At 39.8% G+C, this 27,055-nt stretch overlaps 1 protein-coding gene and 1 pseudogene across 3 annotated transcripts in view; one reads left to right on the forward strand and one right to left on the reverse strand.

Annotated features, from left to right (window-relative positions):
* PCCA (propionyl-CoA carboxylase subunit alpha) overlaps positions 1–27,055 on the reverse strand; it is a 367,760-nt gene that overhangs the window by 51,041 nt on the left and 289,664 nt on the right. For all 3 annotated transcript variants that reach the window (XM_057532677.1, XM_057532678.1, XM_007196809.3), the window contains one exon: positions 13,665–13,718. In XM_057532677.1, coding sequence (XP_057388660.1) covers positions 13,665–13,718 — 54 coding nt within the window. The remainder of the gene's footprint in view (positions 1–13,664; positions 13,719–27,055) is intronic.
* Positions 13,998–15,082, forward strand: LOC103000530 (39S ribosomal protein L47, mitochondrial-like; annotated as a pseudogene).

The raw sequence follows: 27,055 nt of genomic DNA on the forward strand, positions 1-27,055 counted from the left end.
CCACATACTGCATGATTCTGTTTATATGAAATGTCCATAACAGGTAAATATATAGAGACAGGGAGTAAATTAGTGGCTGCCAGGGGTTGACAGGGTTGAAGGAAATGGGGAATGCCTGCTAATGGGTTTGGGGCTTCTTTTCGGGGTGATGAAAGTGCTCTAAACTGATTGTGGTGATGGGTGCACAGCTCTGTGAATAGACTAAAACATACTGAATTGTATTCTTGGAACAATGGGTAAATTGTGTGGAATGGGAATTATATCTCAATAAAACCGTGTGTGTGTGTGTGTGTGTGTGTGTGTGTGTGTGTGTGTGTGTGTTTTAAAGGCTTCAGAGGCAGCCATTTGAATATTCTCTATAAATCAAGCACCTATATTCCAGCCAGAGGCAAAAGGTACAATTGGACACACAGGAGAAGAAAATAGTAAACATGCAAAATATCTACAAAAGCAACAACAAAAGTAGCAATGTTGCAATAAATGTAAGTGTTTGCTCCTAAGGGCAAATACTTAGAATTATGTAGCAAGCAGGATATTGACAATTCCAGTCAAAAATAACTACTTTTTACACATATAAAAGAACAATGTGAGCCTGTACCTTGGAAATTCCACTTAGAAGTCAAATGAACTTATTTGCATTTGAAATTGAAGAACAAAAGAGGTTTAGTTTCTAACAGTTTTGACCTATTTCAGACAGATATTTATTAAATATTTATTAAAATGCTTTAGCTTGAAATACTATAGGCACCAGAAAACAAACAAATATGAGCAATTCAATTCTATACCTTCTGTTCAATAAAACTCGCTTCTCCATGGCAGGTGGTACAGAGAACACTACCCAGGGGGTTAATCAAAATTCCCTTAGAATAATTGAAAAGCATCTGCATTTTTTCCCCCAGAAACCACAAAAAAGTCACAGTAAGCAGAACATATAATCTTGATTATTAGCACTAAGCCTGTAGCAGCACAATGTGCTGTCCCCAGAAATCAAGTGACAGGACACAATAGCAGTATGTGATAAGCCAGTGATGTCTACCCGCATGAGACTCAAGGAAATTTTTTAAAAATCAAAATCAAAAGATAGACAATGATAATAAGTTGCACATGTGATGTTCTGCTACTGCTGCAAAGCCAACTGCACATTGTGACAAATGTAATCATTCTCAGAGCAGGAACGGTGCCAGGAAAGACCTTGGAGGTCACCGACCTCAACCTTTCATTTTACAACAAAGAAAACAGGTTTAGGAAGGTCACACAACCAGTTTAAAAGCATTACTGGGGCTAGAAATGAGATCTTTCAGGGCTCTTTCTGTTTAAAAAAAAAAAAAAAAGAAATTTTCTGAGGATATATACTACAGAGGGTGTTACCAAAGAAATGGAAGATTCTTAGGAACTTCTGAGAGCCGTGCTGGTAAAACTCCACACAGAAGTGCTATACTAACCACCTATGAAAGTGCACGACCATAGAGTTTTGGGGACACTCAAAATTTAAATCCACGTGATGTGCACGTCAGCCCGAGGGAAGCAGAACTACATTCTATACCGTATAGGTCCGTGATGAGGGTTTGGGTAGCTGCAGCCTGACTGACCGCGCGGGTCCTTTCTGCAGGAAAATGACAGTAGCGCCAAGGCACAGAAAAGGGAGACGGCAAGGAGGAGGGCCCCAGAGGGTGCTCTGGATGAAGGTTAGAAGTGATCTGCAGGTTTCAGCACAGCATAGGTACACTCAGTCTCCCTTCGCTCTTGTCAGCATGTAACCCAGACCAGCTCTAAAATTATTCTGACTAACTAGCTTCCTAATTATTCTAGTACCACCATTCAGTCAACATTCTGGAGGGCAGATTTAAAGATCGGGTCACTGGAAGAAATCTCCCTCACCTCAAATTAATATAAACGCATTCTGGTTTAGACATCAGTCTTCATGAGTTTAGTTACCGGACATCAGTTCCCTTGATTCTGTTACCAGGTTCTCTGTGTATTAATCATGGTTTTTTAAAATTTTCTGTATATCTCGGGGGCCTTACAGGCCTGAGAGAGCCTGCCCCCACAGGGCCAGCTAACTCCTAAAGACAGTGATGCTCTCATAGGCAACCAGCCACCCCTTTTATCTAACTCACACACCAAGCCATGGTTTCCTGCCCCAAATCACCCTAAGGCCAGGGACCAGACAACTACAGACCACCCCTAGAGCCCAAAGCCTACCAACATTATTCAAACTAGCCAATCCTAAATGGTTTACCCTGCCCTACTTGGCCTTTCCTGCAGAAACCCCAGTAAAGGCTCCCACCCATGCTTTCCCCTCATCCCTTTTTTGCTTCCTGACCAGCCTGGCGCTTTCCCAGTGGCCCTGTGTGGCATGGGGGACCCCCTTCTCTTAGGAGATGTAAGTAATAAATTCTTTCAGTAGCATTAACCTCTCTGTGTTGGTACTAAGTCACCTTTATAAATTAAAATCCTACAGGTACATTTCAGAACCCCTTGCCAAGTGAAGACCAGGCCAGCAGACCCACTGAGGGCCAGGATACAGACTGCACGGAGTGGAGGTGGAGGGAAGTTATCAATGCGGGTTGAGGCCACCGCTCTCACCTCCTCACGAGCTGGCCTTCAGACCACAAGAGCTGCCAGTTGGAAGATACAGGCTTTGTCAAAAGCTCAGACATGCTGTGTGCACACGTGGATCACACAGCCTGTATTTATATAGGTTTATTTTCAACAAATTGATAAACTGATACAACAATATCTAATTGATCTTCTACTCTAAGTAGCTGTGGCATTAACAAAGATGATCCAACAAGAAAACTCTACTGATGGGTGAGCGTAAACTATAAAAACTTTGTTCTTTTTGAACAGAAACGTAGGTACAATCAAGAATATAAAAAACCAATATCAAAGCCCTTTGGATCATAACTGCAGACACTGATTAAGAGAAAACTTCGGGCTTCCCTGGTGGCGCAGTGGTTGAGAATCTGCCTGCCAATGCAGGGGACACGGGTTCGAGCCCTGGTCTGGGAAGATCCCACATGCCGCGGAGCGACTGGGCCCGTGAGCCACAACTACTGAGCCTGAGCGTCTGGAGCCTCTGCTCCGCAACAAGAGAGGCCGCGATAGTGACAGGCCCGCGCACCGCGATGAAGAGTGGCCCCCACTCGCCGCAACTGGAGAAAGCCCTCACACAAAAACGAAGACCCAACACAGCCAAAAATAAAACATAATAAATAAATAATAAATAAAAATTAAAAAAAAAAAAGAGAGAGAAAACTTCATTTATAAAATTGATATATCGGTCAAAATTTTGTGAAGACACAAATGCACACAAAAGAGAGTCATCAATATTAGGAAAAAATAGTAAAACAATATACATGACATACACGTACATGGGGCCCAGTTCTTCCTCTAGTATAATCGAGACGCCTGCGGTTCCTTCAGTTTACAAAGTAAGGCTTCCTGAGATAACACAGAACAAACAGGGTGGAATAGCTGTGGACTCCTCATCCAGGGGCATGCTAAGAGTAAGTCTGCAGAGTGTTAGAGAGCTCTGTGAAGGGCTGAGGAGATGGTCACAGATGTTTATATGCCCTTCCATAATTACTGTCTGGACAAAGACCCTTTGGCACTACTGACATTTTAAGTCAGATAATTCTTTTGTAGGGGGCTGTCTTATTTATTGTAGGATGTTTCAGAAGCCTCCTTGGTTGGTGATGCTCGCAATAAATTTAACGAAATTTGCCCATTAGATTCCAGTAGCAGCCCGCCACTTCTAACAACCAAAATGTCTCCACACACTGCCAAAGGTCCCCCAGGGAGCAGAATCAGGCGGGTTGAGAACCACTGGTTTAGACTTGCAATGCTGCAAAACATCACCAGGCATTATATTTCAAAACCCACCTGCGTTATTCCTAAAATCCTTCAAGAGGACTCAAAGTTTGGTTGAATAAAGTAGCGGAGGGTAGAGAAACAGAGGTTAAATACTTAAACTAGAACAATTAATCTTTCACGACACATGTTAACATGTATTCCACACCCCAATCACCTTAAGTGTCAGCTAAGGTCATCTTACATTCTCATTGAGAGGAAAGGCTTTATATCAAATGTATATCAAATTACCGTTTTAATCTATTTTTAATATCTACAATAATTACTTGGATAAAGATTACCTTTTCTGAGAGAAAGCCCCCGCCCTCGGCCACAATATGAAAGTAATTCACAAGGGGAAGCTGAGGGACACAGACCTTCAACACTAGCTGTTAGGTGGCTGGGCTCTAAGTTCAAACACAGAAGAAGAGGAGGGTTAGTCCCCCCACCTCCGCACAAGCTGCTCTCCACCAGATAATCAGGAATCATACAGAAGTGCGAAGGGCCACGGGAGGACCCAAATCCCAACCACACATGTGCTGGTGTGAGGAAGCCAAGGTGTGTCGCCAGGTCCAGGTATGACACTATGGCTGCCCTCACCGTACGAGCCATTCTGACAAATCACAGCCGAGGCATCGCCTCATCCGTGAGGTGGGGGGCATGCTGATGATCTCAACGGTTGTGGGAAGCAAACAAGGTGACCAGCCGAAAGCAGGAGGCTTACTGCAGGCGCTCGGGGCACGTTGTCTCCCGGCCACCCCTGTTTTAAAGTCCACTCTGCCAAACAGCTGAGACAGGAAAGGGGTGGTCTGAGCTCTAGGACACAGTGGACTCCAAGGGTGACTGTTTGTTAGAACTTACACATGAATTATCTCCCCACCCTTAAACTAGGCAGGGCTTCCATTTCACACAAGGTCACTGGGCAGTTTCATGTGTCCCCTGATGCTTGGTAATTACCTAGGTAATTAACACTGATACCTTAGTCATTACCTCAGCTGTCCCCCCCAATCTTCAGAATTTACACCATACAAAACATATGCCAGCCTGGGAAAGCTACCTCTCAGAATACACACCTGAGCTACTAATGACTACTGGACTTTCCCATGCCTTGCCAGGCATCCTGCCATATACTTTCCACGCACAGGGAAAGTGCCACAGAATACCACAGAGCTAGGCAATTAAATGTTAGCTGAAAAAGAACAGAGAAGTACTTCTTCACCGATGCCACTGTGAGGTGATGCACAAAACGTACTCTACTTGATGCATCTCACCAGGACGATGACAGGCAAAGTGGAGCCCATGGAAGAGCAGTGGCTTCTACGATCGGGTAGTAACTGTACACTCTCGCTGTGGACTCAGGATGGGAGGGTCTCATGTGAACAATAACACTACGGCTATTCCAATGGTTAAAAGGATCCGAATAAACAGAATGCAATTACACAAACTAGAACTTGGCCTACCTTTCAGGAATGGCTGTCCAGAACAGATCTGAGTTATGATCCAATATGAGGAAGACTAAGAACAAGTAACCCACACAGCCAGTAGTTAAGCATGTTCCTAAGTCAAATCAAGCATCAGGCTAGCTAAAGTTCACTGTTATTTTCTTTGCATAAGGCATCTGAGTAGGTCGGGGTGTATAAGCACGTATATGTAAGACCTCGTAAGCTTCAGGCCACTGAGAAGTATCACATTTGTTCTAGAGAGCTCATCTCTACAACATTATATTTATTAGTGAAATGAGAAAAGAAAACTCTGAAATCCCAACTACGACATATAGTCTAGGCCAGTGGTTCTCACCTAGGGATGATTTTGCCCCCTCCCTATTTCCAGGGCCATTTGGCAATGTCTGGAGACAATTTTGGTTGTTATATCTAGGGAGGTGTTCTGGCCTCTAGTGGGTAGAAGCCAGGGAGGCTGCTAAACATTCCATAGTGCACAGAGCAGTCTCCCACAACAAAAAATTATCCATTTCAGAATGTCATTATTGACAAGATTGAAAAACACTGATCTAGGCCCAAAATAAAAATTGTCACTGTCCTGTGGGTCTAAGACTTGGAATAATTCAGACTAAATCTAAAAGACTGCAGTTGATAAGTAAACTTAAAAGATACAGTTGATGATACTATGGATTTAATTATACTTTAGGTCCTATCATGTCCCTACCTGATTAAAAAATATGTATTATGAACACATAATCAATTATTTCAAATAATCAAATGCTTGTCCTATCCTCTTACTATAACAAGAAACAACCACAACATTGTTCCTATGCTCGACTCATAAGACCAGTAATACAATGTAGTTTTTGGTATCAATTTCCTAAACTAGATACTAATTCTACATTAAGTGTGAAAATATACTCCAAATCCTAGTCCTGGGCTACTTTAAACTGATTTTTACAAATGCAGATCCTTAGGCCCTACTCAAACCTAGGGAATCAGCTTCACTGGAACCTGGGGATTTGCATTTTCAGCAAGTTTTCCAGGTGATTCTTACACATGCTCATGTTTGAGAACCACTGTCTGACTTGGCTTCCATGAGAAAGAGCTGCCATTTCCACATCATTCTCACCATAAGGTAAATAACAACAATCAATTAATTTTATGTATGAAAGATCAGCAATACGTAGTACTACACCACAATGGCCTTAAATGGTTTTCCTAAACTAAAATCCTTTCAAAGTGAGGCTGGTTTATGAAGTCCCATAAGCACCATCATAACAGGTCCTATATCAAAAGTATGTTGCCTTTCAAACACAAGACACCAAAGCCAAGGCTGTTCTTGGTGAACTTCATTACGCTTCAAGGAAACAGATGTTCTTAAGCATCTTGCTGCCACAGGTGCAGCTTTAAATACGTGCTTCGTACTTAGCATTCAATGACAAATGGTATGCTAACTGTGTGAGGCGGTCAGAAATCACAGGATGAACAAAAATTAGATTTTCCAAATAAAACAAAAGTATTTTCCTTCTGAATATTTTGATAGATTGCCTACCAAGTGTGATCTCAGTTGAGATTACAATTTCAGATGACAGCATGTCTCCAAAGCAAGCAAGAAAAAGGAGGAAAAAAGCGAGGTAAAATGATTGCAAAGGGAGAGTGTATTCCTTATTTTCAGGGGCTATAATAATAGTTGAGCCACTATATGCTAAGTTCCTACTATTTTCAAACATTTTACCAACATTTTCTTATTCAACCATTACCAATTCCATGAAAGCAGATATTTTGCTGATGAGAAAATTGAGGACCAGAAAGGTTAAGTAACTTGTTCAAATTCACAAAGCTGGTAAGTGGGAGATATAAGATTCAAACACAAGAAATCAAGCTTTATTTAGTATACCTCCCCCAAACCCCTCAGCTCAAAATTCACTAACATCCTGGTAGTTTACAGAAATTTCTTGTGAACATATAACTGAGTAACTGCAAATACTTTAAATTGACAACATTTCAAAGAGTGTTGTGTGTGTAATTTTTACAACTAACTCTAAGATGCTATATGGCCTATCTTGGAAACTGAATGGAATCAAACAAGCATTCTAAAATCCTAAAGCATCGCACAAATGTAAGGCATTCTGTTATTCATTAAAATCAATTTTAGTTTGAGGATCTTTGGCAGACAGCAGCAGGATTTTGAGATACTATGAAATAATTAGAGACACCCTAGGATACTGTGAAATCATGATTGAGGTTGCACTAAATTGGTTTCAATAGCCACACATAATAGAAATGATTTGGACAATAGATAATGTCATTTTAAAATGATTATATTAGAGACGCTAGACGCCTTCCCCGGATGTGGGCATTGCGCAGGGGTCCATTCTGGGCCTGTCCCTTCACCATCCCCTCGGGCGACCTCACCTACTGCAGGCTTCAGATATCACCTCTTCATGCCCACGAAGTACCCACTGACATGCTCACCCTTCATCATTTTCCCTGTCTTTCCCTTACATCATAGAGGTCCCTCTGGCATTTCAAACTTAAAATGGTCAAAACCCAATTCATTATCTATTCCACCTTTCCTCTCGTGTAATCCTTCCTTCCCTTCCTCCTCTCTTGCTCCCACAGTTATCTGCATCGTTTATCACATCTAGAAACCTCAGCATCATCTTCATTCCTGCCTAATATATAAAACTAGACTATGGATCCTTAAGAGGAGACTCTCAAATGGACCTCTTCTTTATTTGCTCACTCTCTCAAGACCTCTTTAAAATCAAGACAAAACAAAATACACCTCAGGTGATACTGAGATTCTCTTCTTTCAAAGTCTAAAGAGTAGAGTCTAATCTCCTTAGCATGGTCCTGCAACACCCAGCTCCTGCCATTCTAGTTTCATCTCCCACACAGACCTTTGCCACCTGCCTGCCACCCTCACTAGCCAACCTGCTCTTCCTTAAACCCATGGGCAACCTCATGCTTCTCAACCTTCATTTGTTCCCTGTGCTTTCTCCACCATCATCACAGAGCAGTTTCTGAACATGCTGTCTCAGGGACTCTGCAGATGCTGTTCCCTTCTATCTGAAATGCCCTTCCCTGCCTGCAAATTCTATTCATCCTTAGGGTCTAAGCATGAGCCGGACGTGTTCACCGGGGAGCTTTTCACAATTCCCCCATCTCCTTTCTCCAAGCCCCAGAATACCTCTCCTTCATACAAACGTCTATTACCACTCTCATCACACTCGTAATTCTATATCCTCAGTTGACAGCGGGTCACTGCTGGCAGAGATGTCTTTTTCCTGTGGATTGCCAGAACTCAATGTCATCACATGATAGATGCTCAATCAATGTGAGGTGACCGACTACCATGACTACCAATAAATGCCAAGCTTTATGTATGCTCATTAAAAAATGTAATGACTAACAGGATATGAAATGTAGATTCTTATTCAAAGAGCTATGCCCTATGGTCTATACTTTATCTACTGATACAAACAGCTTTTGTATCAGAAGGGAAAAGTAAAGCTAAGAGATCTATAATTTCCTCTGTCAGCACATTAGCCTCTGCATAACCCATCTCAGCACTTACTCATGATACTGGTTTGTCTGTGTTTCCCGGCAGCCAGTGTGCTACTGAAGAACAGAGGCCAAGTCACATTCATCTGTCACACTTCCTAGCATGTAGCGGAGCAGGCAGTCCACAATTTCTTTTAAATTTGTGTTCAAAATGCATCACACAATGGGATATTAACAACTGCACTTTCAAATTATATTAGCCGATTCCAAAAGGCTAGAAAGTAAACTTATAGTCTAAAAGTTAATGCTGAAGTTGGTCACAGGATACACAGAACATATGTTACCACGAAAACAATGTTCAAGATTAAGATTGCATATAGAGCCCATCTCATAAAATCTTATTTTACCCACATTTTTAGCTGAAATTTTGAATATTGGAGGGAAATGCTGGATGGGATGCTATAGATTTGTTTTCTTCTTAGCATTATAAAATGCATTAAAAAAAACCCAGAGAGACTTCATCAACCCTCCACAAAACGTCTAGCTTGTGGCCACCACCTGCTTTCTATGGCTGGAGGGGAAGAGGGTCAGGAATAAGGACAGCTTGACCCAGTGGGGATGGAGCCCTGTGTGTACAGGGTGGAAGTGGTTGTCTGATGAAGGCTCTGGGGTTCTATGCTAGACACTTCCCAGTCCCCTCTCTTTTCCCCATCCAAGGAAATTGGGACCAGTGCAGCTTGGGTTAAGTGGGGCAAGTCCCAGGGTTAATTCAGTCAGATATCCTGCCAGGAGTAAGCACACAGGGAAATAGGCCCCCGGGTAGCTGCAAAGGCTAGGACATGGGACCAGCATGCGAGAAATCCCAATAAGCCATCATGCCCCTCCTGAAACCCCAGTGATACAGAGAAAGGGTGGAACAGAGAAGGGAGAAAAAGGCAAATGAAGACTAGAGATGAGTCAGACATGTAAAGAGAGGGATTTATAAGGTACAGAAGACCAAAGAAGTTCTCTGGATGTTTATTTTTCGAAGACAATAATAACTGAAAACGCATGACATAATTTACCTCTCAAAAGAGTACTGGTAAAGAAAAACAATAACAAACCTAGTTCTTTTCATTTTCCAATTATTTGGATTTTTAACAAATGGGAGTTTACTCTATTAAAATTCCATATGCATAAGTGAGTTTTCAGAAAAAGTAAAACTTCTTGATGATGTTCCTATATCTATAAATATGAATGATGCAGATTTTTGGGTCCTATGATATCAGATGACAAGACTCAGCCCAAGCTTCAGCTCTTGCTAATTAAACAAATCAATTAAGAGACTACAGTTGCAACTGTGTAGCTGCTGTTCTATAGTAGCAATAACAACCCCAGGGGGAGGTCTTTTACTACATTAAAATGCTGTCCTCCACAACTCCATCTGATATTATTAGAAACAGTTATTTGTGTCTTGCTGTCATATTAGTAGCAAAGGCAAATTATGGAAATATGCAGACCAGAATGGTCCCAGTATGAGATCAGGTTGGGTTTTCAGCCTCCAAGGGAACAATTGCTGAAATTCCGAAGTTCCCCCAAGTTCTTTAATGGAACTGATAAATCTATCAGCACAGCATCCGTTTAGAAACTAGGTACGGGTCACATATTTACATACTTTCCTGCTAAGCTGATACAATTCAACTAGATGAATTATCATATTAAGTTTACCCTCCTGAGTTAAACTGATGGAGTTCAAGATTGTTTTCGATGGTTGTCATTAATCGCTGTTACTTCGTGAATGCTTACTTTGAAATCTAATTGTGCTAGTGTAACAAGGGTCATATTAATACCATTCTTAATGGTAAATCTTTGTAAAACATGTTTGTTCTACAGATATTGTTACTCAAGCTTTCAAGGCTAATAAGAAATAAAGTATATTTATTATCAATAAAAACTTAATTTAAAATGTACAATTTGAGATTTAAACTAGCTTTAAGAACTTCAGCATGATTTGGTTTCATTAAGATCTCTGGCTAAGCTTCAAAGGCGTATAATTTGACAGTTCCTCAAGAGTCCTTGGGTAAATGCCAAAAGCACAGCTATGAAGAATCTGCTCAAAGTAGTCTAAGCTTATTCTCTCTTTCGGGCAATAGGTATTGTTTTCACAAGAAAAAAAAAATTCCGTCTTACTGAGATATATGTTTGTCTTAATATTACGGCGTTTTAAAGATAATGGAACTTTAAAAAATTAAATATAAATAATGATTGCAATACAAGATTTGGAATAAAACGGTAACTTCTGCATTCTTCAAGTTGTAACAAAATATTCTTCCTTATTGTGAAGCACAGTTCAAGTAAGGAAGTCGGGTTACATAAAATACTGGATCTCTTCCACTTCTCTGTGAGCTTATACTATCTGACATACACAAACTCACTGCTTCACCAAAAAACATGCAAACAAAACAAACCCGGACAATTTACTATTTGAAATAGGCACAGATATCCTGGAAAAGTTCTGGGGTATGTAGCTCTACCAACTAAGTGTATACTGTGAACTAAATGTTTGTGTCCCCCCTAAATTCATACGTTGAACTCCAATCCCCAATATGACGGTATTTGGAGGTGCCACCTTTGGGAGGTAATTAGGCTTGGATGAGGCCATGAGTGAGGCCTGGCAGGAGAGAGGCAAATGACGAGGCCCTGAGGCCTGTGCCCGACACGTTTGAAGAAGAGCAACAAGGTCGGCTGAGTTGATGTGTATTTTAGAAGGACCACTTTAACTGCTACATCAATGATAAAGCAGGGAGCAGGGGTGGAGGTGGGAAGACTGGCAGCTGCAAGACTCTGGTCAGGATGGGGGGCAGTGGGAGTGGTGGACGGAAGAGGGGAATCAAGGAAAACACAAGGTTTCAGCTTATGCTGCCGTTTTCTGAGATAGGAAAAACTGCCTGGAGAAATTTTATGTTGGTTTGGTTTCTTTGCAGGTTGTGGCTATCAAGAACTCAGTTTTCAGTATCTGAGCCCTGAGAAATCTACTGGAATCCAAGGAGAGATATCAAGCGGCAGAGACAGCATAAGTGCCCCTTCTAGCATGAACACAGAGGTACAGAAAAACCTTCACGTAATATAATTCCAGGTAGCTGTGGAAAAGAATGACATGGATCTTTCTGTAATGGCTTAGAAAGATATCCACAATTTATTCTTGCATGAAAAGATGTATAAATCTATCTCTGGAAGCATATGCCTATTGTTAAAAACTTAAATACCTCTAGGGAATAAAATGAATACTTCCATGATGGTTAATTTTATGTGTCAACTTGGCTAGGCAATAGTATTCAAATATGTGGCCAAACATTATTCTAGATGTTTCTACAAAGGTATTTTTTTAGATGAGATTAACACTTAATTCAGTAGACTCTGAGTAAAGCAGATGACCCTCTAATAATATGGGTGGGCTCATTCACTCAGTTGAAGAAAAAGGACTGACCTCCCAAGCAAGAGGGAATCCTTCAAGCACACTGACTTTGTACTTGAACTGCAACTCTTCCCTGGTCTACCCTGCAGGTTTTGGACTTGCATCCACAATCACGTGAACCAATTGTTTAAAATCAATCACTCAATCAATCAATCTCTCTCTCTGTAATATATAAAAATATAATACACACACACATCGTGTTGGTTCTGTTTCTTTGGAGAACCCTAATACAATTTCTTATGACATGCATTTAAATAATATTTAAATTTTCTAATTAAAAAAATAAGCATGTGTAGTACTTATTAATCAGAAGAACAAGAATAACCACAAGCCTCAGGCGCAATACTTAAAATTTACATCACGTCGTCAGGTGCCTATACATATACTTTAATGTGTAAACTTTACTACACCTCTATACATATACAAAGCACGCAGTAAGTGCACATTAGTATTACTATCCTTCCCATCTCAATAGCTGCAAAATCACTCTTCTTTTGATCTAAGCCACAGGTCTGTCCTCTGATATTCTCAACACACGGACCTAACAGAAATACCCAGTGTGAATTTACGACCTGAACAAGGTACCCAAAGGACATGAACAGACATTTTACAGATTATAAATGATACCTAGCAAGTGAATACATGGAGAAATATTCAAATATAATAGCAATAAGCAGAGAAAAGCTAATTAAAACAATAAGGCACCTTTTCAACAAATTATTTTGAAAATTATAACTAATACTACTATTATGATAATTATAAACCTATAAGTAAAAATAATAACTATAAATTAAATTTATTTTCACTGGGTAGAGTTAAATAATTTTGAAATTATGATTCAATTTCATTAGAAATGTGGACTCGAAAGCACCTAATAAAAAAAGCTAGAAGGAAAACTGAGCAAAAACAAAACAAAACAAAAACAGAACTGAACAGCAAGGTCACGATTTTCTTTGTTTTTTGGCCATGCCGGGCATCTTGTGGGATCTTAGTTCCCTGAACAGGGATGGAACCCCGGCCCTCGGCAATGAGAGGGCAGAGTATTAACCACTGGACCACCAGGGAATTCCCAAGGTCACTATTTTCAAAAGCATCTTTTAAAAATATGTTCTTATTTTTATTAAAAATGGGGAGAAAGTCTCCAGTGAAAAAAGTACTTAAAAGACTCAACAAACTACAGATACTTTTAAAAACCATTTTGTCTCTAATAAGAAGTAGCTAAAATTACTCTATCATGGAATCTTTTCCCACACGTTAAAGAACCCATTTCTTATACAAAGACATCTCATTTAACAGCAAAACAAAACCATGACGAAGCCAAGTTCAAACACATGGGTTATAACTAGATGATCACTTTTTCTCTCTGTAAATTAAGAGAATATACAAAATAATAATTCTTTCATACTTACCACGGTACCAAGAAACTGAATGCTCATGTTGCCACCTGCTTCTCGAGACAGACACTGGGGGAAAAAAAAGAGAGGTATAAAATGAATTTTCATCCATACAAAAACATGTACATGAATGTTCATAGCAGCATTATTCCTAATAGCTGAATAACCCAAATGTCCATCAACTGATAAATGGATAAACAAAATATGGTATATTCATACAGTGGAATATTATTTGGCCATAAAAAGGAATGAAGTACTGATACATGCTACAACAGAAGTCAGTCACAAAGGAGCACATATTATATGATTCCATTTAACATGAAACGTCCAGAAGAGGCAAATCCATAGGGACAGGAAGTCAACTGCTGTAGTTTGGCTCTTCTTTGCAGGAAAACTCTCAGCCACCCGGAAGACTTCCAGGTCGTAACTCCTCAGGCCCCAGCTAGCACGGGCTACAGGTATTATCTTAGTCTGCTGCCTAAGAATATACCATATATCACATCTTTTCACCAGTATAGATTACTTTATATCACTTTGTCAAAGAAAGGACTAGAAGAATTTTCTGATGACCCAAAGAGTTAGGGGGAATAAAAATCGAAAGTTGGAGCTTCATGGGCCTGTTGGCAATTAAGAAATGGAAGTAATGAAGGTGTACATAAACTCTGGTGTGTCCTACTTAAAAAAGAAACACGTTCCTAACTCTAGAGCAGGAGGCCGGGTGGGAGAGACTGCCAATGCCAAGTTCAGAACGGTAAGAAAAGGTAGTGGATTCCATGGATGCATTTTTTTAAAATTTTATTTTATTTATTTATTTACTTTTGGCTGCGTTGGGTCTTCATTGTTGCGCGCGGCTTTCTCTAGTTGCGGCGAGCGGGGGCTACTCTTCGTTGTGGTGCGCGGGCTTCCCATTGCGGTGGCTTCTCTTGTTGCGGAGCTTGGGCTCTAGGCACGTGGGCTTCAGTAGTTGTGGCACACGGGCTCAGTAGCTGTGGCTCACGGGCTTAGTTGCTCCGCGGCATGTGGGATCTTCCTGGATCGACCAGGGCTTGAACCCGTCCCCTGCATTGGCAGGCGGATTCTTAACCACTGTGCCACCAGGCAAGACCTGGATTTTTTTTTTTTTAAATACATGTTACACTTTTTTATTTTTGTTTTTTTAATTTTATTTATTTGTTTGTTTGTTTGGCTGCGTCGGGTCTTAGTTGCAGCATGTAGGATCTTAGTTGCCCGACCAGGGATCGAACCCGAGTCCCCTGCATTGGAAGGGGGATTCTTAACCACTGGACCAGCAGGGAAGTTCCCATGGATGCATTTAAGTTGTCCAGGAAAGAGAAGATGCCCTAAGCCTTCTTCAGATTGCTCAGGGAAAAGCCAGACCTGGTGCCTGGATAAAAGACATCTTTGGGGGGATTGCCTGGTGGTCCAGTGGTTAGGACTCGGGGAGGAGAGGGGAGGGGAGGGAAGGGAAGGATCTGAATGGTGGTTGATTGGGGAAAGGACGGTTGGGAGGATACGGGGAATGATTTGCTAATTAACATGAGGTTTCTTTTGGGGGGCATGAAAATGTTCTAAAATTGATTGTGGTGATGACTGCACAACTCTGTGAAGAGACTACAAAACACTGAATTGTACACTTTGGGTGAATTGTATGATATGTGAATTATATCTCAATAAAGTTGTTATAAAAATGAGTTAGCGAAAAAAAAAAAAATGAGTTAGCGGGCTTCCCTGGTGGTGCAGTGGTTGAGAATCCGCCTGCCAATGCAGGGGACACGGGTTCGGGCCCTGGTCTGGGAAGATCCCACATGCCGCAGAGCAACTAGGCCCGTGAGCCACAATTACTGAGCCTGCGCGTCTGGAGCCTGTGCTCCGCAACAAGAGAGGCCGCGATAGTGACCCGCACACCGCGATGAAGAGTGGCCCCCGCTTGCCGCAACTAGAGAAAGCCCTCGCACAGAAACGAAGACCCAACACGGCCATAAATAAATTAATTAATTAAAAAAAAATGAGTTAGCATTTGTTTAAAATAACAATAAGAACAATGCAATTCTTCTATGTCCAGAGAGTAGTAAAAAAAGAAATAATCTCTATGTTATGCATTTATTTGTAAATAAATTATGTTCAAAGTGAATACAATATTATTTATGCATATCTTCCTTATTTGAATTTTACTTTACTAAAAATGGATGATTAAATAGTACTCTGGAAGTAAATTATACTTTTTCAGATAATTCTCACTTATAAAATTCCTCTCGTTATTCCTAACCTGTTCTTCAAAATTCTTCCTTTCCTGTGCTAATCAGAGAGGGCTCAGTGGCTTCAAAGACTACACAAATAAATTAAGCAGTTCTAACGAAGCAGCTATGATTTTTTTTGTAAGTTCTCCGATGTAGCCCTGGAGAAAGTATTAGTAGTCTCCACTCAACTGCATGCCATGAACTAATTCTAGACGTATCCTAACTGTATTCCTTTTAAAGAAGTGGAGGTTTACCAACTCTGATCTTTATGATCACTAAAGTCATAGAACCCAGACTAAACCTCCAGAATTCAGGCTGAACCCCTGGTTCCTTGACTGAGGGAACTCAAATCAATAAGAAGAAAAGCAGTTTAATACACAATGATACCAAAATGTTTACCCCTACCTGCAAATACTGCCAAGTGACTTGAGTAACCTGACTGGCGTACTCAAGGTGGTGTGGTATAGAGGAGAAAATTCACAGTCAGTATTTTTATCCAATAATTTCACTTCTAAGAATTTATCTTAAGGAAAAAAGTCATGAGTGGGCAGAAAAATAAAGCTATGAAAATGTCATCACAGTGTAGTTTACAGAATCTAAAAATTTCAAGCAATCTAAATGATGAAGAAAAGTGGGACTTCCCTGGTGGTCCAGCAGTTAAGAATCTGCACTCCCAATGCAGGGGGCGCAGGTTTGATCCCTGGTCAGAGAACTAGATCCTGCATGCCGCAACAAAGAAAGATCCCACACATGGCAACGAAGATTGCACACGCTGCAACTAAGGCCCGGCGCAGCCAATAAATAAATATTTTTTAAAAAGTAAATAGGGCTTCCCTGGTGGCGCAGTGGTTGAGGGTCTGCCTGCTAATGCGGGGGACACGGGTTCGAGCCCTGGTCTGGGGGGATCCCACATGCCGCGGAGCAACTGGGCCCGTGAGCCACAACTACTGAGCCTGCGCGTCTGGAGCCTGTGCTCCGCAACAAGAGAGGCCGCGATAGTGAGAGGCCCGCGCACCGCAATGAAGAGTGGCCCCCGCTTGCCACAACTAGAGAAAGCCCTAGCACAGAAACGAAGACCCAACATAGCAATCAATCAATAAATTTTTAATTTTAATTTTTTAAAATTAAAAAAAAAAAAAAAAGTAAATAAATGATGAAGAAAAGAAACCAGTTAAATAAATTATGGTATACCCATACAGCCATTTAAAAATTTTAGCGACATGAAAAATGTGTATGGTATATTTCTAAATGCAAAAAGAAAGAACAATATGTTCAGAATAAATCTTGTTTAAAAATTCTATACATTATAGATAAAACTCTAGAATAAAAAATACACATTAAACAGTTAACTGTTATTTCTGGGTGGAAGATATTAGTTGACTTTTCATTTTAGCTTATCTGTTATTCCTATTATGGACATGCATAACTTAAGGCAAAAAGAGATATAACACAGGATGGAATAAAATAGATTCTTTCCCTCAGTGGGGAAGAGATTAACAATTGAGGCTTGAATCCTAGGTTCTGATGCTGGCACTTGTACTTTAAGTCATCCGGCTAGCCAACCATCCGTCCAACAGCTATGTACTGAGTACTGCTAGCTGAATTAAGACTCACCTTCCAGGAGACCAAAGGAAAGAACAGAATTCTAAAATAAATTATAATTCAATATGATAAATCCATAGTACAAAACATACAGAGTGTTACAGGATAAGAGGGCAGACCAGCTAAGTGTCCAGAAAGATTAAGGAAGATGTGAGATAGACAGAAGAGATGGGTATTAAAAAATGAGCAGGAATTCTCCAAATGGGAAGCGAAAGAGAAACTTTAGGTCTGATGGTACAGTTTGTGCAAATTTCAGATTAAGAAAATGCATGGTGAATTTAAGGAATGGTAAGTAGTTCAGCATGGCCAGAGATAGGTTTGGCTGATGGAGGGAAGTAGCAAGAAAGGAAACTGAGAAGTAATTACAGAGCCAGGTCACATCTTGCCCAGAGGGAGTGCAAACTTTACAAAGTTCTTATAGTTAAGAATGGGGAGTGACACGCTTATGTTTCAGAAGGACTGATGGCCTGAGTTAAGGTTGAAGCTATACAGAAATGTGGGTGGACCGGACTGGGAGGACAAGGAAAATGCTACTGCAGTCACTCAGGAAGGAGGACTCGAGGACTGAGCGAGCACAGCAGTAGAACTAAACCTGATTCAGTGACAGAACTTCAGAATTTGGAGGGCAAACAGATCTGAAGATCTACATTTTGTTTATGAGGAAACTAAAGGTGCAGGAATGTAAAATGCAATTTGCCTACCTCGCAGGGGGAGAGCAAGAATCCCAACCCAAGTATTTTGACTGTACAGGATAGAATATCTCTACACTGTCTTAGACTAGGTCATCAATTAGATGGTGAGTTCCTTAAGGGCAAGGACCATTTCTTGTACTTCCTCCTTAATCCCACAAACATATAAGTCAGTGCTGCAGAAACGGAAATGTAAGGTCAATCTCCACCAAGAATTCTTAAGTTTTCCATATTACGACAGATAAGAGTGACTTTCGTATTTCTCACTCTTTGTCTAGCAGAAGTTTTAGCTGGGGGAGAATTAGAAGTGTAGCTGTCAAGGAATCAGGGAAAGGAACAGTGCAGAACAATTTAGATTGTGGGTAGGCAGCCCAACAACCTGATGAATTCTACGCTGCTGAGGTTTTCAGAGTAGTGAGGAGAAAACCTTGGTTGAAGCATCCCCGTGACTACCAGACCAGGACCTCATCCCAGCAGTGGTTAAACTTTCCCTCCTCAGAAGCCTGTCGCAGGAGAGCCACAGGATCCAGGCCATATTTCCCAGTAAAGAATCAGCAGAGTCAACCACCTTTATACTACAGCAGTAGACCCAATCACAACAACGCTTCAGAATGAGAAAACTTCTGATTGAAGAGTGAGTCTACTGGATTCTGGTAAGATGACAGTGGTGGCATAGTGTCTGAACCCTCCCCAGAAACACTGAAAAGGCCTCACAGCAACAAGCACCCCCAGCACCCCAACTGTTATCTACAAATAATACCATTTCCACCTCAAAGAAATCAAGGCTTCTTGGAAAAATGGCTGAACCCAGGTCTGGGGCAGAAATGAGGCTTCTATATCTTGTCATATCAGAAAGCAAGGGAGCTATCAAAGACTGTGGTCACGTCAAAAAGACGCAGGAACCAACTTGAAGAAACTCCCTCTGGCCAAAGATGGGATAATCTGACAATCAATAAGGATGTTAACTGCAATGGAATAAAACATATCGAGTATGTTTAAACCTGGTGAGTTCAAAATGGATACCAAAAGCAAAAACAATACCCCAATTGAGTCACTTTTGAAGAATGATACGGAACTCACTCTTTGAGAACTGGTAAATAAAAGGAAAGGATCAAACATTAATTTTATCTTTCCTAGGCAAATACTCCTGGGTAACCTAAGAAGTAGCTGAGGTGGAGTTTCTCTTTAAAGTATTGTTCCAGGTAATAAATGACGAAAGAATGGCAAAATTAGAATATTAGCATTTTGTAAATCTTAATGAATTTATTGACCTAAACTTGAACATCAACAGAGGATGACCAGACAGTATGGCCTCTTAGGGAGGCACTCCACACCACTCATGGCTCAGTCTTGCCAAAGATAATGGCACCTGAATCTGATTACATCTTTAAGATCCAAGTACCAGTTTACAGGAAACAGAGGACAAAGCACGTTGCACTACACTACTGGGATGCAATCAGCTAAATCCTGGCAACACACAACTCTACAGACTAATGACTCAGTTTCTTCAATAAACAAAACACAAAGAATAAAAAAAGTTTCCACAGACATTTCTCTCAAGCTAGCCCACTTCTTCTCCTTCAAAGCAAGATACCTTGACAAGCTGTCTATCTTCAAGGTCTCCACTTCTTCACTTTTCATTCACGTTTAAACCTACACCCATCTGGCTTTTGTCCCCACTAATTTTCTGTAGTCATTGTTGTCAAGGTCATCTACAATTTCCATCTTGCCGTATCTATTGGTCAGCTCTGTCCTCATCTTATTCACCTACACTATAGACGGTTGACGATGCCCTTTCTCAAACACCTCTTTCACGGGCTTCACGGATATCTCATGCTCCGTGTTCCTCTCCCGCCTCCTTGGCAGCTCTTTCTTAGCCTCGTTTGCCAGCTTTGCCTCTGCATTCAATTTCTAACTGCTGGAGCGCCCCAGGACCCAGGCCTCAGCCCTCTTCTCTTTCCATCTATGTTCTTCCTCTGTGCGCTCTCATCCAGATCCATGCTTCTCCCTCCATTCCCTGATAATTACTTTTAAAAAGTTTACTTCATGGAAGTCTAATTTATGTACCAAAAACCCAGCATTCTATTTAAAGTATAGAATTCTATAACTTTTGATGGTTCTACAAAACCACCACCACAATCAAGATACAGAACATTTCCATCACCTCCAAAAGATGCTTCCAACCCTTCTGCAGGCCAGCCCCGGTCCCTGCCTAGAGGCAACCACTGATCTGCTGTCTAATAAATGCGTTCCTTTTTTCCCCAAATGGATATTTAGTTCTGCCAGCACCATTTGTTTGAGAGAATTTTCTACTAAATTCCTTGGTGCTTTTGCCAAAAACCAATTGACCATTCTTATCTGGATCTTATTTCTAGACTCTATCATGTTCTGCTGATCTGCATGTCTATCTACCAATACCACACTGTCTTGATACTGCTGTCCCACAGTCTTGAAATCAGGTCGTATAAATCCTCCAACTTTGTGTTTCTTTTTAAAAATTGCTTTGGCTCTTATGATTTTCAATTAATGGAACTTTTATTGTGTTAAAAAATAACAAACTTTACCACTTTAACCATTTTAAGTATACTGTTCAGTAGTGTTGTGTATTTACATTGCTGTGAAATAGATCTCCAGAACTTTCTTCATCTTGCAGATCTGAAACTCCATACCCATTGAACAAAAACTCCCCTCCTTCCCCTCCCCCAAGGCCCTAGTCACTACCATTCTACTTTCTATTTCTACTAATTTGACTACTTTAGTAGATGCTTTAGATACCTCATACAAGTGGATTCATATAGTATTTGTCTTTTGGGGACTGGCTTATTTCACTTAGCATAATGTCCTCAAGGTTCATCCATGTTGTAGCATGTGACAGGATTTCTTGCCTTTTTACGGCTGAATCATATTTCACTGTATGTATGTACCACAGTTTGTTTATTCATCCATCCATCGATGGACATTTTGGTTGCTTGGCTCCTGTGAATAATGCTGCAATGAACATGGGTGCATAAATATCTCTTCAAGACCCTACTTTCAATTCTTTTGGATATATATTGCAATATCTAGAAGTGGGATTGCTGGATCATATGGTAGTAATATTCTTGATTTTTTGAGGACCCTCCATACTGTTTTCCATAGCAGGTGCACCATTTTGTAATTCTACCAAAAGTGCACACAGGTTCCAGTTTTTCCACATTCTCACCAACACTTGTTATTTTCTGTTTTTTTTTTTTTGACAGTACCCATCCTAACGGGTATGAGGTGATATCTCACTGTGGTTTTGACTTGCACTTCTCTTTTGATTAGTGATGTCAAGCATCTTTTCATATGCGTGCTGCCCATTTGTGTATCATCATTGGAGAAATGTCTATTCAAGGCCTTTGTCCACTTTTTAATCAGGTTATTTAATTTTTTGTTGTTAAGGTGCAAGAGTTCTTTATATATTCTGGATATTAACCCCTTATTAGATGTATGACTTCCGGATATTTCTCCCATTTCACAGGATGCCTCTTCACTCTGTTGTGTCCTTTGATACACAAAGTTTTTAAGTCTGATGTAGTCCAATTTGTCTATGTTTGCTTTTGTGCCCATGATTTTGGTGTTATATCCAAGAAATCACTGTCAAGTCCAAAGTCATGAAGCTTTTTGCTTACATTTTCTTTTAGAAGTTTTATAGTTTTAGGTGTTATGTTTAGGTCTTTAATCCACTTTGAGTTAATTTTTGTATCTAGTTTAAGATAAGGGTCCAAATTTAATCTTTTGTATGTGGCAGATCCATGCTTTTAGAGAAAATCTATATGAATATAACTATCAAATTTATGTTTTCAACTCCCATTTGTCTTCTGAGTTCAAGACTCATATAGTCAAGTGTTAACTGGACATCAACACTTGGATATCTAATGCACATGTTAAACCTACCAAGTCCAAACAGAATTCTTGATCTGCCTCCCCAAACCTGCTTCTCCCCTAGCCTTCCCATCTCAGTAAATATTACCATCATTCACTCACCTTTAATTCTTTAACTTCCTTCATACCCAGTATCTAATCTACCTGCCAATCTTTTCCGCCTTCCCTCAAAAATATATGTCAAGTTGTTAGGGGAACCACTGACCAAAACCGCCCACCCTGGCCAGGCAAGATAGTAACCACTTGCATGAGTTATCTTACAACAGAGGGTCCTGGTAAGAAATGTGGAACTGACAAGCTACTACCAACCAGAAGAATTCAGAAAAGGTCAAAAGGAGAAAGGAGACGCCAGTCCCTATGTCCTACCAACCTCCCAGAATCCTCCTCGCTGGAATCCATCTTGACTGAGTGATACGTGCCACCAGGAAGGACCCTGAGTCCGAATGTTTGGCCAGAGACAACCCAGAAACTAACCCCATGACCATAAAACCCGAGACCACGAGCCACGTGGCAGAGCAGTTCTCCTGGATTCCCTTACCCTGCTGCTCTCCGCCCCCAGGCGCCCCGTCCCCATAAAGTCTCTTGCTTTGTCAGCACGTGTGTCTCCTCAGACAATTCATTTCTGAGTATTAGACAAGAGCCCACTCTCGGGCCCTGAAAGGGGCCCCCTTCCTGCAACAAAATTAGTTCACTTCAAGCCATCTCCATTGCTACCATCTTAGTCTAAGCCAAAGGTTGGCAATTTTTTTTCCCCAAAGGGCCAGATTTTGCTAGGTTCTTCTCTTGATATTTGCCTTTAGCATAACATATTGTAGTTTAATCACTTCCAGTTGAAGGTTGAGTGGAAGATACTCAATTGCACAGTTATACAGATTTTGAAATATGGAAATTTCTTTTGCTTTTGTAAAAATGCTGCTGGAACTGTAGTCCACTTCTTGCTTTAATCTTTTGACAGCCTAGGAAGTATAAAAAGCAGCTTGCCATTAGTTGTGACTCAAACATTATTTGTCAAAATGACTTTACCACAGTATGCATCTTGCACGTAAATGCTGTTTTGCCTTGCAATTTCCGGTTGACTTCATTAAGAAACATCAAGTCTGCAACACAAGCTAATTTTCAAAGGCATTCAATGTTTGACGTTCCATAATAGTGGTTGAGGACAGTTCATTTTTGTTCAGAAAAATTTCAATCTTGGTCCTGCGTCAAAAAAAATCTCAACAAACTCCTAAGCTACTGAACTGCTGTGTGATAGAGGCAAATCAGGGCATGAAGCTTCTATGTACAATAAAAACTCCAAAAGCAGCCACGGACAGATGAAAATGAATAAATGTGGCTGTGTTCTGGTAAAACTCCATTTATGGACCTGAAATTTGAATCTCATATACTTTTCATGTGTCATGAAACATCTTCTTCCTTTAATTTTTTCCAACCATTTAAAATGTAATACTTGCAAACATTAAAAAACCAGTCAACTTGTGAGCAGTACAAAGACTGGCAGTGGGCTGGATGTGGCCGGCTCCTCGTCTAAACCATCACCAGCACCTCTCGTGTGGATGACTGCAACGATCATACAAACGACTTCCCTATCTCCACCACTGGCCCCCTAGGGTCCATCCCTCCTCACAGCAGTAAGTTTAAAATTACTATATGACCTATATGACCTGGTCCCGGCCTACCTTTGTCCACTCTCCTTGAGTGTCCACTCAAGGAGACACTGGCCTTCCTCCTGGCTTCCACACAAACCAAACGTGTTCCTGTCTCAGGGCCTTTGCACATGCCATTCCTTCTACTTGGGACTTTCCTCCCCCAGATTTTTGCATGGCTTCCTCCTACTCCTCACAGGTCGCAACTCAATGTTAGCTATTCAGAGAGGACTTCCTAACCCTACCTAAAGCTACCTCCTCCTAATTGCCTTCTATGAATAATCCTGTTAAATTACCTTTTTAACATGGTCACGTGTTTGGTATCCATATCCCCCTGCTGCAGTGTAAGTCTTGGTCATTGCTGTATCTCCAGAGTCTAGAACACTGCCTAGGTCGTATCAGAATTGCCTTCTATGTAAGAGACATTAAAAAAATATAACAGTTTCTATAACAGTTCCTTTTCCTTACCCTACGTGGGTTGGACTGATTCCAAGGCAAATAGAAGTAATTTTGCAATATGTAAAATGGAAACAGGTTTAGAAACGTTTTTTTCACGTTAAAGACACAATTAAAGTGTAACAGTGAATACGTAAACCATAGATATAAGTACCAATAAGTTACCCTTAACTTTGCATTCAATCTAAAGCAGGTTAAAATTACGTACATAATGAGTATCAGATATTCCCCCACCACAGCTACCACAGTCCGTATATGTGCACTGAAAGTAAGAAAGAACCCAAACCTGACATATCTCAGCAATAAGGATTGATGTAATAGAAAACAGGGACATAAAATTTCATTCAAAACTGGAACTTACTTCTACACAGGAAACAGGAATACACACTTTTCCCACAGTCTAGGATTGAGACAATTCAGTTTTAGAATCCACGAAGAACAAAAGTACTCAATGCCTACAATGAGTCTGAAGTATGCCAAAAACAAATAGGAACTGGCCCCTTGATAAGCTAATAGCAAAAAGCAAAATAAAATAAAAATTAAAACTTTCATTTTCATGAAACCTATTCTGTCCTAGAATATTTTACCCCCTTTTCTATTTCAAGTGGCACTTCACAGCTGAAGTAAAACGTCCTTCTTTTCTTATTCTGATAGCCTGCTCCAACATTTACAAAGTATACTCCATTTTTTCTTTCTTCAAGGAAAAAAGTACTTCGGAAGACTTTGTTAACAAAATAATTTCAACATTTGTTAGAATCAAATTCATACAAAATTAGCAAGATTGCTCACTCAAAAAAAGCAAAAACATTCACAAAATTTTTAAATGTTCCAAAAATATCTTCCTAAGATAATAAAATCAAAGGCAATTTCACCTTTAAAAGTAATCTCACTGAACAGTATGAGGAAGAAACAGTAATAGTTTTCTTTTTTCCCTCACTGATTTCCAACTTGATAGTATGTTTTAAAGGCCATTACTACGGGATTTGTCTTATCGGACTGCAGTGCAGCTGCTTGTATTATTTTCCATGTTTTCCATAATCAGTGTTTATACTATTCAAAATCCTCTTCTTCTGGCAGCTACTAAAACATAATTTTCTAGTTAACAGAGAGTAGAGGAGAAAAAGTATGTGTGTGTGGGGAGGGGATACAGAAAGACATTTTCCCATTATATTAAATTTTTTAAAGCAACTCCACACTATTGTAAGGCAATTATACTTCAATAAAGATGTTTAAAAAAAAAAAAAAAAGCAACTCCAAATCGTAAAACATATGCCACTAGAGACAAGAAAATGGCTAAGCTTCTCTTCTAGACAACACTACAAAAGCAGGTAGACTTGCATCAAAATTAATATTTTAAATTATAGTCGTAAATACATCCCAGCTGTTAAATAGTGATGAAATTTTTTGAAGCATAGCAAAAGGAGTTATTTCTGTTTTACTGGTGGGCTTGTTTCTAAGATGTGTAACTGTAATTGATGTTTTCAGGAATGTGAAAAGGAGATGGTTAATAATTACTCTTTCATTTCCTACTTCGTTAGAAAAAAATACCATCCTCTACTTTTTCTAAGTTATATATTTATATATCCTATACATCCTAAATAGATGGTTTCCTATTACATTTGATGAGTCTAGAGTAATCACATGCATATAGGACAAAACAGCTAGTTACTGCTAAGGCGGGGGCGGGGGTGAGGAAAAACGTCGAAAAAACATGGGATACATTTACTTGGGGACTGAAAACGTAAGATGATTACTTCCAAACCCACTTTTTTTTTTCTTTTTTTTTTTTTGTACTGGCAAAGTATAAGCAAAAATGTAAGTCGCTTCATTTAATTTTGTAATTAAAATATTATTAACATATTTATTTTAGCATCTATACACATACATTTATTAGGATTAAAACTAAACTTTGTTCTCGGAAGTTGTGGGAGTTATTTTAATCTGAAAAACAGAAAAAAGAAAATAACATTTTAAACTTCTCTCCTGAAGTGGTGAGGAAATCCATTCATTTTCTTCAAAAACAGAAAATCAAGGTTAAATTTTCAAAATCTATTCAAATTCCGTGTGGACAAGCATTTGCAAATATATCACAGATACACATTCCACAAACGTAACATCTCTTCTATTACATTCATGTGCTTGTATAATATTCTATTTTACAAAGGCCCACTGAGCATTTTAAGTTATCATGTTATATAATCTATTTAACACTGCAATCAATTCACAAGTAATCCATTTAATCTGGTAGTCTATAGTAAATAACATGAGATTCATGTGACACTATTCCAAATTTGTCTGCTTTAACACAGAAAATTAGTTCCACTTAGCTGAATATCAATGACCTATTCAATGCAGAATGCGATAGTGCTGCAATCAGCTTTGTACTGTTATTTATAATAAATTTATCTTCTCTTGAAAATATTTAAGCAAGAATATGAGAAATAAAAAGAAAAAAGCCTTCAAAGGTACACCACAAATAGCTTCACATCACACAAATGCGGAAATTGTTAGACCTTAGCAGGATCTCAAGATATTTTCAAAAGTATTTAGCTACTCTTCAGGCCTGTGGACAACCTGCTGTGAGCAGGTGGAGAGAAGAAATCATGCCACACAAAGAAACAGGCCAATAGCAGTTAGTCGGCTCTGCTTGCAAGTGTTCAAACAACGTGACTATGCAAAATGAAAATCCAGCATGTAAAACGCTAACGAGAAACAGTATATTAAATCCCAGCAGACAAATTACATTGTAAGAAACCGAAAACTATTTGAGTTGTTCAGAGTAAAATTAAAGAGTCTCTTCAAGGTTAAAAAAATTTTACTTCACAGGAATACAGTCATAGGAATAATAAAAAAGTTCTATTCATCCAGCACGT

Source organism: Balaenoptera acutorostrata, chromosome 18, assembly GCF_949987535.1.
Source record: "Balaenoptera acutorostrata chromosome 18, mBalAcu1.1, whole genome shotgun sequence".
Lineage (NCBI taxonomy): Eukaryota > Metazoa > Chordata > Mammalia > Artiodactyla > Balaenopteridae > Balaenoptera > Balaenoptera acutorostrata.